At 40.4% G+C, this 13,079-nt stretch overlaps 1 protein-coding gene across 1 annotated transcript; it reads left to right on the forward strand.

Annotated features, from left to right (window-relative positions):
- Positions 1-1,152: 1,152 nt before the first annotated feature.
- Positions 1,153-10,425, forward strand: SAMD7 (sterile alpha motif domain containing 7). The gene is made up of 8 exons (XM_010573087.1): positions 1,153-1,255; positions 1,980-2,106; positions 2,246-2,382; positions 3,507-3,585; positions 6,112-6,791; positions 8,228-8,349; positions 9,110-9,220; positions 10,153-10,425. Exons 1-8 carry the CDS (start codon positions 1,153-1,155, stop codon positions 10,423-10,425), a joined length of 1,632 nt encoding a protein of 543 aa, XP_010571389.1.
- The last annotated feature ends 2,654 nt before the right edge of the window (positions 10,426-13,079 follow it).

Consider the following 13,079-nt stretch of genomic DNA (forward strand, 5'->3'; position numbering starts at 1 on the left):
TCACAGAGCTGTCAGTATCTACAGGATGAAAACACTTAAGCATTACATCTTCCATCTTTAAGAAGAGAGAAAAGAATCCATTTCATCAGAGCTAATGGGGAACAAAATTAAACTCCTTAATTTCAATTTACTTAAAAAAAAAAAGCAATCATTTGCTCTGCGAATCTAGTTTGAAACAAATGTACAGATGCCCCTGCTGCCTTTAGAGCTAGCCAGCCCCCTCCACCAGCCTCTCAACTTAAAGCCTCCCACACAGGATAGCTTTTTAACATCCAGGCTGTGGGTTACAAGATTTATTTCCTTTATGACCTATCTGCACAAATAATCCTGCTGTAGATCGTTCCCCTAAAATCCTGAGCAGGGCATATTGTGATTACTTACTCCCCTGGTATCAGGATCATTTGTAATCTAGTCACCTGCTTCTTCAGATAGATTTCAGAAATGCTGACGCAATCCACCTCAATGACGCTACAGCTATTCAACTATGCATTTGTAGTGTATTAGGTCTTAGTCTAAATTTCTGCTCTTCATCTGGCTTTATTTACCTGTACATATATGGATAATTAATCTGAGCCTAGCTGTTTTTATCACTGTTTTCATCACTATAAAGCATGTTCTTTTACCTTTTTTTTACTTCATTTGGCAGTCTTAAGGGGCTGATGTCATTTGGAACAACTTATTTCTATCATTTCTTTCTATCTGTTTCACTTAGTTTACAGTAGACAGGGCTCCTAACTATTACAATTCCCAAATAAAACCAGAGATACCTGCCTTCCTGAGTATGAGCACATGTCACTGTTCTCAGGGCTGCAGGCAAACGACTTTGGCTTAATTACATCCTTCTGAGCAGCTGATATTTCCCCAAATCCTTACTTTCCTTGCATAGTAAGACCCAAGCACACTGAACAACTTGGTATAAACAAAGGCAACATTTGCATTGTCCTGAAAACTGAAAGTTTCTCTATGGTAACCAATACAATTCACAAGCACTAAAGGGTGCAGCTGTGAGTGGCAGAAGGACTACCTGCTTATCTGAGAAATTAACTTGTATAACCTGCTCTGTTTCTTACAGTTTTGAATGTCTTATTCTTTTATTTCGGCCTCCTGATTCTGTTCTTTACAACAGAAAAGTTGTTGCTGTCCCTTTGAAGCATGACTCCACGGGATCACATGAGAAAAATGTCTATCCTAGGAGAACAAGGAACACTAGAAGAAAAGCACTTATACCGATTAGCAAGTGGCATGGCAGCAGGAGGTAAGCAGGAAGAAACCTAACTGCGCTTTTGTTTATAGCATTGCTAATACCTGTACAATGAATAAGAAACAGCCAGCAACAGGTTTAACATCTTTAAGAGGTATCTCAAATTCATCTTAGGAGTAACTGGGGAAACATTTCTCTTATTAGAAGTTAACATGGGGGATTCTTGGCATTCACAATTTGATCAAGAGATGCTAAGCATCTGGAGAGTCAAGGTCACACAGGAACTCAGCAACAAAAGCCATAGCTGGACATTATGAGGTTCTGACTCAGCTCTGCAGGCTCTTCTTTCTAGAGCTGCTGTCTCATGACAAGGCAGGTTCTAGCTAATAAGATTTTTCCAAAAACAAAACTGTATTAGAAATGAAAACTCTCTCAAGCATAGAACCTAACATTCATGGCTATTCTCTTCTGTTTAATAGTGATATAGGAGTTATTGTTGATTGTAAATTGTCCTTTTGTACCCTTGACTATGCACATCCTTCTTATTTTTACTGCAGCTTGCCTGTATAAAACTACATTATTTAAACAATGTGGTTAAGGTGGCAGTGGAAATGTATTCTTTTTTAGTTGCTGCTATTAAAAAAAAAGTGTGATTTGCTAACTCTTACTAAAATGCTGTCACTTGAGAAAAAAAATATTTTTTCTGGTAAAGTTATACTGCAGACATAATCACTTTCTAATTTACTACACTGACAACAGAATATATGCTTTGTATCAGAACTGCGGCAGCGGCAAGAGATGCTAATGAGAAATCAGTTGATGGCAGTAAACCCTCAGCTAATGGGCACAGGCCAGCAGAGAATGCAGGCAATTCCCTCACAGTTTGAGCCTCGACTGGTAGACAGGTATTTTGCACCACTTCTCTACTGTAACACTGCGGTTAAAGAATAACTGCACGTGCTGTACCTGAGTATATAAAGATCTTAGATTATTCTTAACTAAACAATGTCCTTTGCATGTCTGAATGTATTTTTTTCCTCTCAGAGATCTGTTGCCTTCAACTGAAATGATGGCATCAGCTGATCCAAGGCAAATCCATATTGCGTCACACCTTGGACCCACAGTCCCACAGCACGCAAACATGCCAAACATATTGTCCAACCGTGTTTACCCAGGCCCAGGTAATGAAGCATTGTCTGCATCCTGAAAAGTGATAGCATGTAAATTAGAAAGCAAACTGCACCAACTAGTTTTTCATAGGTTTATCGGTACTATCAATAACAGTTTATTTTATTTGGAAAAACAAGTCTCACTAAAAGGAGGCAGCCTGCCTACCAGAGATTCTAAACTGTGCCAGTTTAAGTCTAAACACGTCCTTTTTAGCTTTTGTTAAGTACACTGTTTCCAAGATCATTTGCATGGTTTTGTTCTCTCCTTTTTCTTGTATTTTCCAAGCATTTCCACACCAAAACAGAAGGCTGTAGCTAAACAAATGAGTCCAATCAACAATACTTTTTGCTACATTTAACTCTTGCTCACACAGGAGCATTAGCTTTTTTAAGACTACTGAATCATATTCTTTAATCATAATATTACATGCTACTTTAGTCATGTTGGGCAACTACAAGTCCTTTTAAAAAGGCTCAAAATTACAGGGCACAGGTCTAAGGGGAAGGCTGGATATCATAGCATGGCAACACAACTGTGGCACATGTCATGCTGCACATAAATTTACATATCTCTTTATACAAAGAGGTAATATCTTAAGGTTCATTCTTTGAGATGAGTGAATAAATTCTTGATGGCACATAGATCTATAAAAAAAAATTCCCGGGTTCCCCCCCCCCCCCCCCCCCGCAGTGTGGCTCTCAGATAACAGACTCCCTTAAGAGGAAATGCAATTTAAAATTACACAGCATGTTAGGCTGAAAACAGCCTTGAAGGAGCAGGTTTGCTTTGCTTAGCTGTTGGTTATTATTTTCTGAGCAGCTGTATGTACTTCAAAGACATAAGTCACCAAGTAAAACTACCTTGCTGTCTCTTTCCTTTATGGATAATGGCAGTTATACCAAACTACAGATCTGATCTTGCAAACACCTGATGCTGGACTTAGTGTTTCTCCTACATACTCCCACCAAAGCAATGAACACAAATAGGATTTAACTTGAAATCATATCAGCTTCCTGGCAAAGTACATAGTTCAAATCTTAAAAAGCTTTTTAAAGTGTCTCTGCATTGCTTTGGGGTTTGTGCATTTGCTTGCAGAAATAAGTGAATTTTAAAGATTTTTTTTTTTCCCTTTAAGGATATAGCTTTCTGCAACCAGAATCCATGGAAGCTGTGGCCAGAAGACAGGAACTGGTTCAAAAGCAAAATATTGCCAGGTAATCAATAGTCAGCTTTGCTCTGAGGTACATGCCAGGATTAGAGCAGCAAGGGCAGTTGGAAATTATTAAGTCACAGACTTTTTGTGGGTTTTTACAGTGGTTAAGATACTTTTTCAAGTCACCCAGACAAGCAGAAGCCCCTTAATTACCTCTTAAGGTCTGAAGCTACTGGACTTTCTGCTTGTCCCTATTCTGCTTTTAGTCTTAAAATGATACAAGAAAAAGAAACAAACCCCTCAGCTTAGTTAAAGTAACAAACAAGCTGCCAAATTCGGCCCAAACCCCTGAACTCTGGAGCCAAACACCCTGAAGTTATAAGAAGTCAGAAACAAATTCAAACTTTACAGCTGTGTGCTATCACACACATTTTAAGCCTCTGCAGCTGGGCCCTTGGGATGATTAGCTATGTCTCTACCCTACCAGGGTGGACAGCTTTCCTAGTTTAACCAAAATGTCTGAATGTCAGGGTGACTATAGAGAGTCCAGTTATTTGTACAAGTTTCAGTGTAACCAGTAGCTGGTTAAGTAACCACCAGTGCCCTCCATCACAGCCATACCATTTCCATAGAGGAGTTCTAACCTCAACCACACCTGCAACTGGGCTTCAGCACAGTACTGAGTGGCAACACCCCTCATGCAGTAAGATTAAGAGCAAAGAACAGATAAATTCTGAGTAGGCATCTCAAGAGAATTATGACGGAAGTGTTTTGAGCTCTTCAGTCAGCAAAGCTTGATTACTGAACTCCTCCAAGCACAAGGTTTGCATCAACAATGCATTTCACATAGCTCTTACTACATGGCAAAAACCCTGAGAAAAACAACTAAAACAGCTAGCAGAAAGCATGGCCATCACATATACCCTCAGCCACAGCAGAGGTAGTCCTACCTGTCCAGGCTCTTCCCTCAGCCCACCAAACCCAAGAAAACCCCAACATAAAAGAGCTCAGCCTAAATCCATGAGATAACCTTTTACCCCCGACTTTGGCCATCCTGGCAATTTCCACTAGCTTCACACTGCTTTCTGCAGTGCACATCACCTTTAGAGGTGCACTTGCTCCTTTCACCCTTTATAGAAATCAGGTGTTGGCAAACAATCTCCTGCACTTGCTACAGCCATGCTGCTGAGCACCTGGGCCTAAATCCTTGTTCTCCAAGGGACTCTGCCTCTTACCAAAGCTCAGTGCTTGCCCATCTGCTGGTCCTCAGAGGAGCAGACTATCTTATCTGGGGGAGTAGGCAGGAATGTAATGCTCTTTGCTGTTTATTTCCACCTCAGGAGCTGCGTGTGAGTAATGACAATTGGGCAAGATGTACAAGGACGTAGTCCACAGACAAAACACTTCCACTGGATCTCTGAAATCAGAAAATCAGTAATTTGGAGGTTGTTGCAAAGATGAAGAGAGGGCAGAGAAAAAGCCCTGAATGTTATGGGGTCATCAACTAATTCCTCCTTGCAACAATCATCTGAATAACTGCTTTCCTGACAATTTTACATTAATGAGAAGTCTCCTAAAAGTCAGACTCCCTCTGACCTGTTATCCTCATTGAGGTTTTAAGAAAGCTATTTTGGTGCGCTTTAAAGACTTGGCTGCCCACACAAGCCCCTTTTCCAAAGAAGAATGTGGAAGTCCACTGAAAGCTCCTCATAGCAAGGAAGGCAGGCTGAACCATTTCTGGTCTGTGTCTGGTAAACTGGCTCGCTTCTCTCATCTCTCGGCTCCAGCTGAAGCTGTGGAGCTCTGGGAACTACAGCTTTCTGTTTGATCACTAGCTTGGCTCCAGAGAAAGCTGATGCCAGCAAAGGTTGGTACAATGGAGACACATATTTCTACTTGTATTCTCCATATCTCACTGGTAAGCCCTCCCACCCGCTATGCCAGGGGCGGGAAGCTGGCACAGACCCTGAGGCACTGGCTTTATCCAACAGGTTGAACACTTACCACCAGGATCTCACCCTTTCACACTGTCAGAGCCATGTTCAGGTGCCAGGCACTATGGAGAGTTACTCAAGAGACTTACTAATGTTAGCTTACTCTGAATGTATGCACAGGTTCCATAGATAATATAATTCTAGTTCTTTATCACTTACAATATCACTGCTATTTTCCAGTTTTCAGTATAATTTTCTAATCAGTAATGTAAATTACTTATTTAGTGTTTAACCCTTATGACTCTGGAGACAATTTGCCAAATCCCAAGTGAGCATAATCACTGTAATAATGCCTGGATTGCAAATATACAAATAACACTTTTTTGTCTGAAATATTATCCAGAGGCATCACATGGAAGGTATCTTTTCTCCTCCTTTTAGTTTACTATACATATCTGGCAGCACATTAAATATAGCCAGGGTTGCCGTTCCATCTGCAGTTTGTGACCTCTCACATCTAGCAATATAGGGGTGAAAGAAGAAAAGCAGTACTCTTGCCTATTCAATTATGTGAGTTTTAATCTGCTACTGAAAAAAAGAGGTGATGAAGGAGCTGAGCGGCACTAACTGCTTGTACTCTATGTGCCTCTTAGAATGGAAATGGAGATGAGTGCTATTTTTCAGCAAAAAGAAATGGAGAAAGCTCATCGGAAAGGGCTACTGGGCCTGGAAGCACCTTTCCTTTACCATGGGATGCCAGCTAGTCCCATCGCTTTCCGTGGCAGGCACAGATTACCTGAAGGCCATCTTCCCAGCGACTTATATGTTCATCGTACCACCCTTGATGAAATTCATGGCAACACTATGCTCATGGCAACCAGCCCATACCCTCCAGTCAGCACTTTGCAAAGGGAGAGGGCACGTCGACCAGGGAGGAGAGCTGGAAATCACAAAACTGCAGACTGTAGTGCCAATGGCACAAAGACCCAAACTGATGACAAAACTACGGACCCTGCTTCAGCTGCAGCGGATGATGAGAAAGAAGACAAGAAAGAAGCAGAGGTGGAGACACCAAACAAACATGAACAAAGCAAAAACCAGACTGAGCCATCTGCAGTTGCCAAAAATTGTAAAGAGTTTGAACAAGGCTTGAGAAAAAACTGTGCTACTCATGAAATTTCTACTGAAACCAACAGCTGCAGCAACACAAACGAGAAGGAATCTAATAGCTCCTGTGCTGCTTTTGATGAGAAGTACATGTACCCTTCTGCAATCCCATTCTCAGCATTGCCATACGGATTTCCAGTACCCAGCAACCCATTGCTACCTTCAGGTTTGTCAAGTCTCCAGATTACAGTTAGAGTGGCATGTTGATATTATTTATTTCTATTGATTTGCTCTCTCATTTCTTCCCTCTGTTTTAAGCAAATTTTTTGTATGATAGCGTCATGGCAACTAAATGTAGAATTAATATGCTGCAAATAGTAATAACTTGGTAAATCCAAGTCAGCAAAGGTAAAAAGTGGTTTTCCCTACCTGCAAACTGTGCTGCTTGCTGGCATAATGGAGGTTTCAGCATCTTAGATAGCAGTGCTTTACCTTGCAGGGCAATGCAATTGCACAGCAAAAAGTCACAAAGCAGCCTCCTAACTGTTTCAATGCTCTGTGCCACGCGCTATACCGCTGCAGGATGTCATCCTGTGTTTATTTCAGTCCCTGGGGACAACACACTTGTCACCCCTAAGCTGTCAAGTTAGCAGCACTTTGAGGTTCTCTGCAATTCTGTTCAACATGCTACATTCTCTCCTCCCCTTCTGGTGGTTGGGGAGAAACGTAGCAGCACACAATATACTGATCATAATCCCTGTGTTTGTCAAACAGGACAAGGAATCCCCTTAGAAGCTGCACTCATGTAGGAACAAACTTATCCCTGAGACTTGACCTCCGCAAGAACGGAGCGTAAGACACAGGACTCTGCAGCTACTGTTCAAGAATCATTTTTTCTATAGCTTTACAGCTCTTGTTAAATGCAACAGTGCCAGTGCATGAGCCCTGCAAAACTTCCCATTACCTGAAATGAGAACAGGCTGTGATGTTGGTCAAGGATCATCTACCAAAGACAGACTGCATCACTGAAAAATATATAATCATAGAATCATAGAATCATTTAGGTTGGAAAAGACCTTTGAGATCATCGAATCCAACCATAAACCTAACACTGTCACGTCCACCACTAAACCATGTCCCTAAAATGCACATTAAGTATTCAGTTCCTGTCTGCAAAAGGAATTTCAATTAAAATAAACAAAATTGCTAAATGAAATTGTGAGCTAGCCTCCGTGTTCTGCCCATAACTTTTCTATATGTCCTTCTAACTCACAGTAGGCACTATGGGCTAGCAAAGGCTTGGTTCCGTTCTACTGAAATATTAGTCAAGTTAAAATAACAGGAAAGTCTAAAGAATCAAAAGCATTGGATAACACACTGATTAGAGAAAATACCACACTATGATTTGTATGTGTAGTAACTGGTATATACACTGCCAGCAGTACACAAAAGAAGCCAACTAGAAGAAAAACCTCCAGAATCAGCTACTACTGACTATCTGGTGATTTTGGTGTCTAGGACTCCCACATCTGTCTGTGACTACACACTGCTGTTAATATATTAGGTTCTGGAGAAGTGTAAAAATTCTTATGTTAACAGTCATTTCCTATTGATTTGCCAGCAAAGTTCTACAAACATAACATTTATGTTTCCTCCTCAAAGGAGCACAAGGCCTGATCCTGAATGGAGAAGACATTTCTTCCATTGAAGACATTCGCAAGTGGACTGTTGATGATGTATACAACTTCATCGTTAGCCTCCCAGGCTGTTCAGATTATGCCCAGGTGATTATAAACATTCACCACATTTTCAGGCCTTTAGGACCATCTAGATTTAAAGGTCATCAAACAAATGTAAATGCTAGAGGTTAACTGGTTGTCGCAAAGTTACAAACTAATAGTAGTTTTCATTGCGCTTCAACATATGAAGCCTCTTGCTTCTTAAAGGGAAAGGCAGTCCATGCTCTGAGAGGTTACACGCACTTCTGCTGCATCTAGAGTCATTGGTCATGATACATACCAGCAAAACAAATAGTATAAGAAAATTATCTTAATTTTTTCACTCCACATGGCCTGCACAATTTTTATGCAGATAAAAGCAATTTTGCATTCTTGAATATTGGTATAACCCACCTACCACCCCTGAGCTCTTATAGGCATCATTCCATTTGAAAAATGAAGTATTATTAGAAATGCAGGCAAAGAGATTGAAATCTTGTATATTCCTGGTAAAGCCTTAATAATATCAACACTATTCTTTCATTGGTAGCAGGCTGCTCACTTCCTTAAAAAAAACCAAAAAGTAACTTCGAAACATTACAAAGGTCCCACTTGCCAAGAACAAGTAGATAAACTACAGGCAAATATGCTGATACCCACACACCTGAACAAGAGACTTCACGCTGCAGTTAGGAGATAAATATGAAGATAAAACAGTAAAATTATTATTTCCTCCTTTTATTGTCTATGCCTCAGGATTAAGTGTAAAAAATAACCAGTGAAGTCTGTTTTAGCACACCATGTTGTGTTTTTATCATTTCATAAGGTATTTAAAGACCACGCTATTGATGGAGAAACCCTCCCACTGCTAACAGAGGAACATCTCCTGGATACAATGGGATTAAAACTCGGACCAGCATTGAAAATCCGCTCTCAGGTATGATCATTAAATGTATGCCAAGATGGCAAGTCACAGAGATGTGAAAGAGTCAGAAGCTAACAGGATGAAATTTTTCCAAACTAAAACACGATTTTCTCACTGATAAGGCGACTACCATAATATTAGGAGAAAAGAAATTACTCCAGCATAGTTTGCTTTTGCTTCTCTGCGTGTTACAACAGCATGCAGGGAGACACTAAGGGGAGGTTAGGACTGACAGTTTGAGAGACACTTCAAGTCGAGTCAGGATACAACACTGGAGACTAGGCTGAGGTTGAAATGGAAAAGATGTGTTTGATGAATTAATTTAGTTTCACTCCTCTTTTCCCTTCCCAGCTGGTAAGAACTGCTCTTATAGATACTTGCTTTTGCTCCAACCTGGCTTTTAGAACATACTAAGTGGAGGTTTCTACAGCCTTTCTGGGAATATAATCGTACATGTTTCACAGACAGGCTGTGCCTCTGTATTTAAAGTTTTCTGCTCTTAATTTCATCCAGTAACACCAACTCTCTGTGTGTTTCTGTTGTTGCCTGGTTCTTTTTCTTTTCTTTAACCCCTTTGCTCTCTCTCACTCTTCTCTCATTAAAACCACCTTCCCCGCTCCTGGCTGGCAGTTGTCTCCCCTCTGTCCCATGGGTGCTACAGCACCTAGAGAGCAAGAGGAGCTTGCTGTCAGGCCTAGCACACTGGGCTGTTTCCCAAGCTGAGTATTGCCAAGCTCCTTCCACAAGAACCTGGGCCTAGAAAAATACAAGAGAGGGAAAATGGATGAGATTTTTGCACTTTTGCTAACCACTAATAACTCTTTGAGATGGTTGGGATCTCCTGGATGTCCCTGGCATTGCTACACAACAGTCAGCCTTGACATTTAGTGGCTTTAACACTATCTTGAGAAGCAATTGCTGCAATTGTGTTTTTGTCTTTAAAGGTGTCCCGACGTTTGGGCAATGTGTTCTACATGATGAATCTTCCTCTGTCCGTGCCCCTGCCACCTGCTCCAGGGAAACCCTCAGATCAGCCCTCTGACATAGCCTCCCCTCTTCACTGCAATAGTAGTGGCGATACGCTGGATAGTCCCTGCTCTCAGGACCCAGAAACTTCAAAAGCAGTGGAACAGATCGTTTCAGAAAGCAGGGAAAACCCATGTGACACAGCTGGATCTCAGGCTGACTTCCAGATGATCACTTTTCAGAAAAGTTGAGCTGAGTCTAGGACATAAACTATTTTTAATAATACAGGAAGCTCTAGTTACAGTGTTTGAGAAGATAGCTACAGTCTGAAATCTCTGTATGACAGGGGCTGAGTGAAATAATCTGCAAATGTAGCATGAGGAAGTATGGTATCTGAAAAGCATTTAAAAAATGCAACTACGTATTAGTGCAATTACTTTCAAGTGCAATTCATTGAAAAGAATACCAGTACAGTTAAAAGATAAATCTAATTTTCCATTGAAGTCCAGTGTGATCACTGAAATCTGTCAGAGACTCAGTGCATTGTCTGTCTTACAGCGTGTACCTGCTGAGAAACTACAAGGAAAAGTTACAGCTTCCACACATAGCTGACTTCTGCAGAAAATTTATACGGAATTCATTGGGAGAGTATGGAATTACCCGCAGAATGTAGAGAAATACACCCTAGACTCAACAATTTGAGTTAATTCCATTGCTATTCTAGAACTAAGCCTTTCTAAGTGCCTGGGAAGGGTATACAGCGTATAGACAAGACACATGGATTAAACCCTGGACATGAATTTACAGTGTGTAACAGCAATTTTAATTATTCCAAGGCATTCTTATCGATGGGGTTTGAATTTGCTTTGTGTGATTGCACAGCTGAGCTGAGTTTAGGAGGAAGCATCAGCAGACTCCGCCATGAAGACCAGTCACTGGGTCAGTAACGTTCCTGCAGGCAGCAGGCTCAAAGCCACCCGGCTCCTGCCAACCTCTGCGGCAGCACCCTTCCCCTCAGGTCACCTGGGCAAGCCATGGAAAGCCCTTCACTCAGCAGTATGCTCAGTGTTCTTCATTTTGGAAGAGGCCACCAATGCTAGCCTGAAAGCTCCCCTTTCTCTGCAAAAATATGTTTTCCCCTCACTTCTGCTACTGACGATTCATTACCTCACAGCAAACAAGAACCACAAAATAGAGGTTTTAGCTAGGGATAAATCCCCAGCATTTTATTGTGATTCCTGTGTGGATTATCTTTGTTCCCTCTTTAGGGGTTTGGTCAGACACTGGTCTTCCGCTGAGGCTTTGGAAGTCAGTATACTTCAGTGCTGTCTTCTACTCTCTTCCTTGCAAGAATACTTCTTTACTCCAAAGAACACACAAATTATTTTTGATAAAATTAATTTCTGTAAATTGAGGGTTGATAGATTGCGGATCTGCTGTATATTGCTACTTTAGATCCTCTCCCCTTAGTTTAGTTTGTGTGGCCTCAAGTACTTAAAAACCAAGAGGTACACTGCTGTTTAGATGGTGAGTGTCTAAACACACGAGGAGAGGGAGTACTCTCATATTTTATACTGTGGGCACCTGTTCTTCTACTTTAGCCTGAGATAAATTATTTTATATCTTTGGTATACTTGTGCACTAGGTAATATGTGATTAGATGTTTGCAACAACAACTTAAGATGTTCATCTTACTATACGATCCAAACTTTGCAGCCTTGAGACGAAGGGCAAATATCTATAGTACTCCTTTTCTGAAGTAGCAAAGTCTTTCTGTAAAAGGAGTAGAGCCTGATTCTGCTTTCACTGAAAAATCCCACTGACATGAGTTACGGCAGTTTTGGGCTCTCTGCATGTATCTTCAAATATTGCAACTGGAGTATATGACCTTAGGGTTCATCGATAAAACCCAGTAAGGCCTAATGCAACAGCATGGTATGTTATGCAGCAAAATACTCCGAAGTTGCAGACAGATCCTGAAGTAATCCCCTCCTAAGTGAAGTGCTGACCTTTACATCTGTGATCTGGTGAAATAATGGGAGTCTTTCCCAAGAGTCTGGATAATGCCTTATGCATGATCTGTGGATATTTTTCATATAAGGAACTATATACTGAATATTCAATAGTGTTCAAAAAAAGCAAAATTATAACCTAAAGCTGGAAAGTTTAAATTTAACTCCATAAGATTGTTTAAAAGAAGGTGTACAACAGCAATATTAATCTTGGACTGGCAATTAGTTTCCTGTTCACTTACCTCACCCACGTCAATTAATTTCAAGAAGTGTTAACCTCTGTTATCTTCATTAACTTTTCTACATTTTTTCATGGCTTTAAAACTTAGTAAAGCAGCTTGGAGAGTTTTATGTTGAATTTGGTAATGTAAATGTTTACTTTTTCAGATTTTGGATTGAAACACAATTGTCAATGTAAAAAAATCATATTCTGTTCGAAATGGTTTTACCTGTTACTTTAAGATGTAACATCTCAGATTAGTTACCCCAGAAAAAATATTTTACAGTAGATTTAACTATTGTGATTTGGTTTTGATGTAGACTGTTCATATACCGTGAGAGAAAATTAAAATATTTTTATATAGTAAAAGTGCTTGTTAAAATAAAAAAAATAAATAAATAAATCAGGGACACCAATTCAGTTTAGCATCTGAAACAATTTCTAACTTTTTTTTTTTTGTACAATTGACGATCACGTCGACAATGTCACTTACCTAATTAAGCACAGTTAATGAATTGGTTTTCAAATGGCATCCTACCTCCGTCATTGTATGAAATATTTGACTTAATCTACATGAGACCTTCTCCACCTTAGAAATCTCTGAGACGTTTCCAGGCCAATGAGGCCACGAGATGTCGCTGCAAAGCTACGAGAGGTTATCTACTACCCCTCC

Source organism: Haliaeetus leucocephalus, unplaced genomic scaffold (assembly GCF_000737465.1).
Source record: "Haliaeetus leucocephalus isolate CR32 unplaced genomic scaffold, Haliaeetus_leucocephalus-4.0 Scaffold362, whole genome shotgun sequence".
Lineage (NCBI taxonomy): Eukaryota > Metazoa > Chordata > Aves > Accipitriformes > Accipitridae > Haliaeetus > Haliaeetus leucocephalus.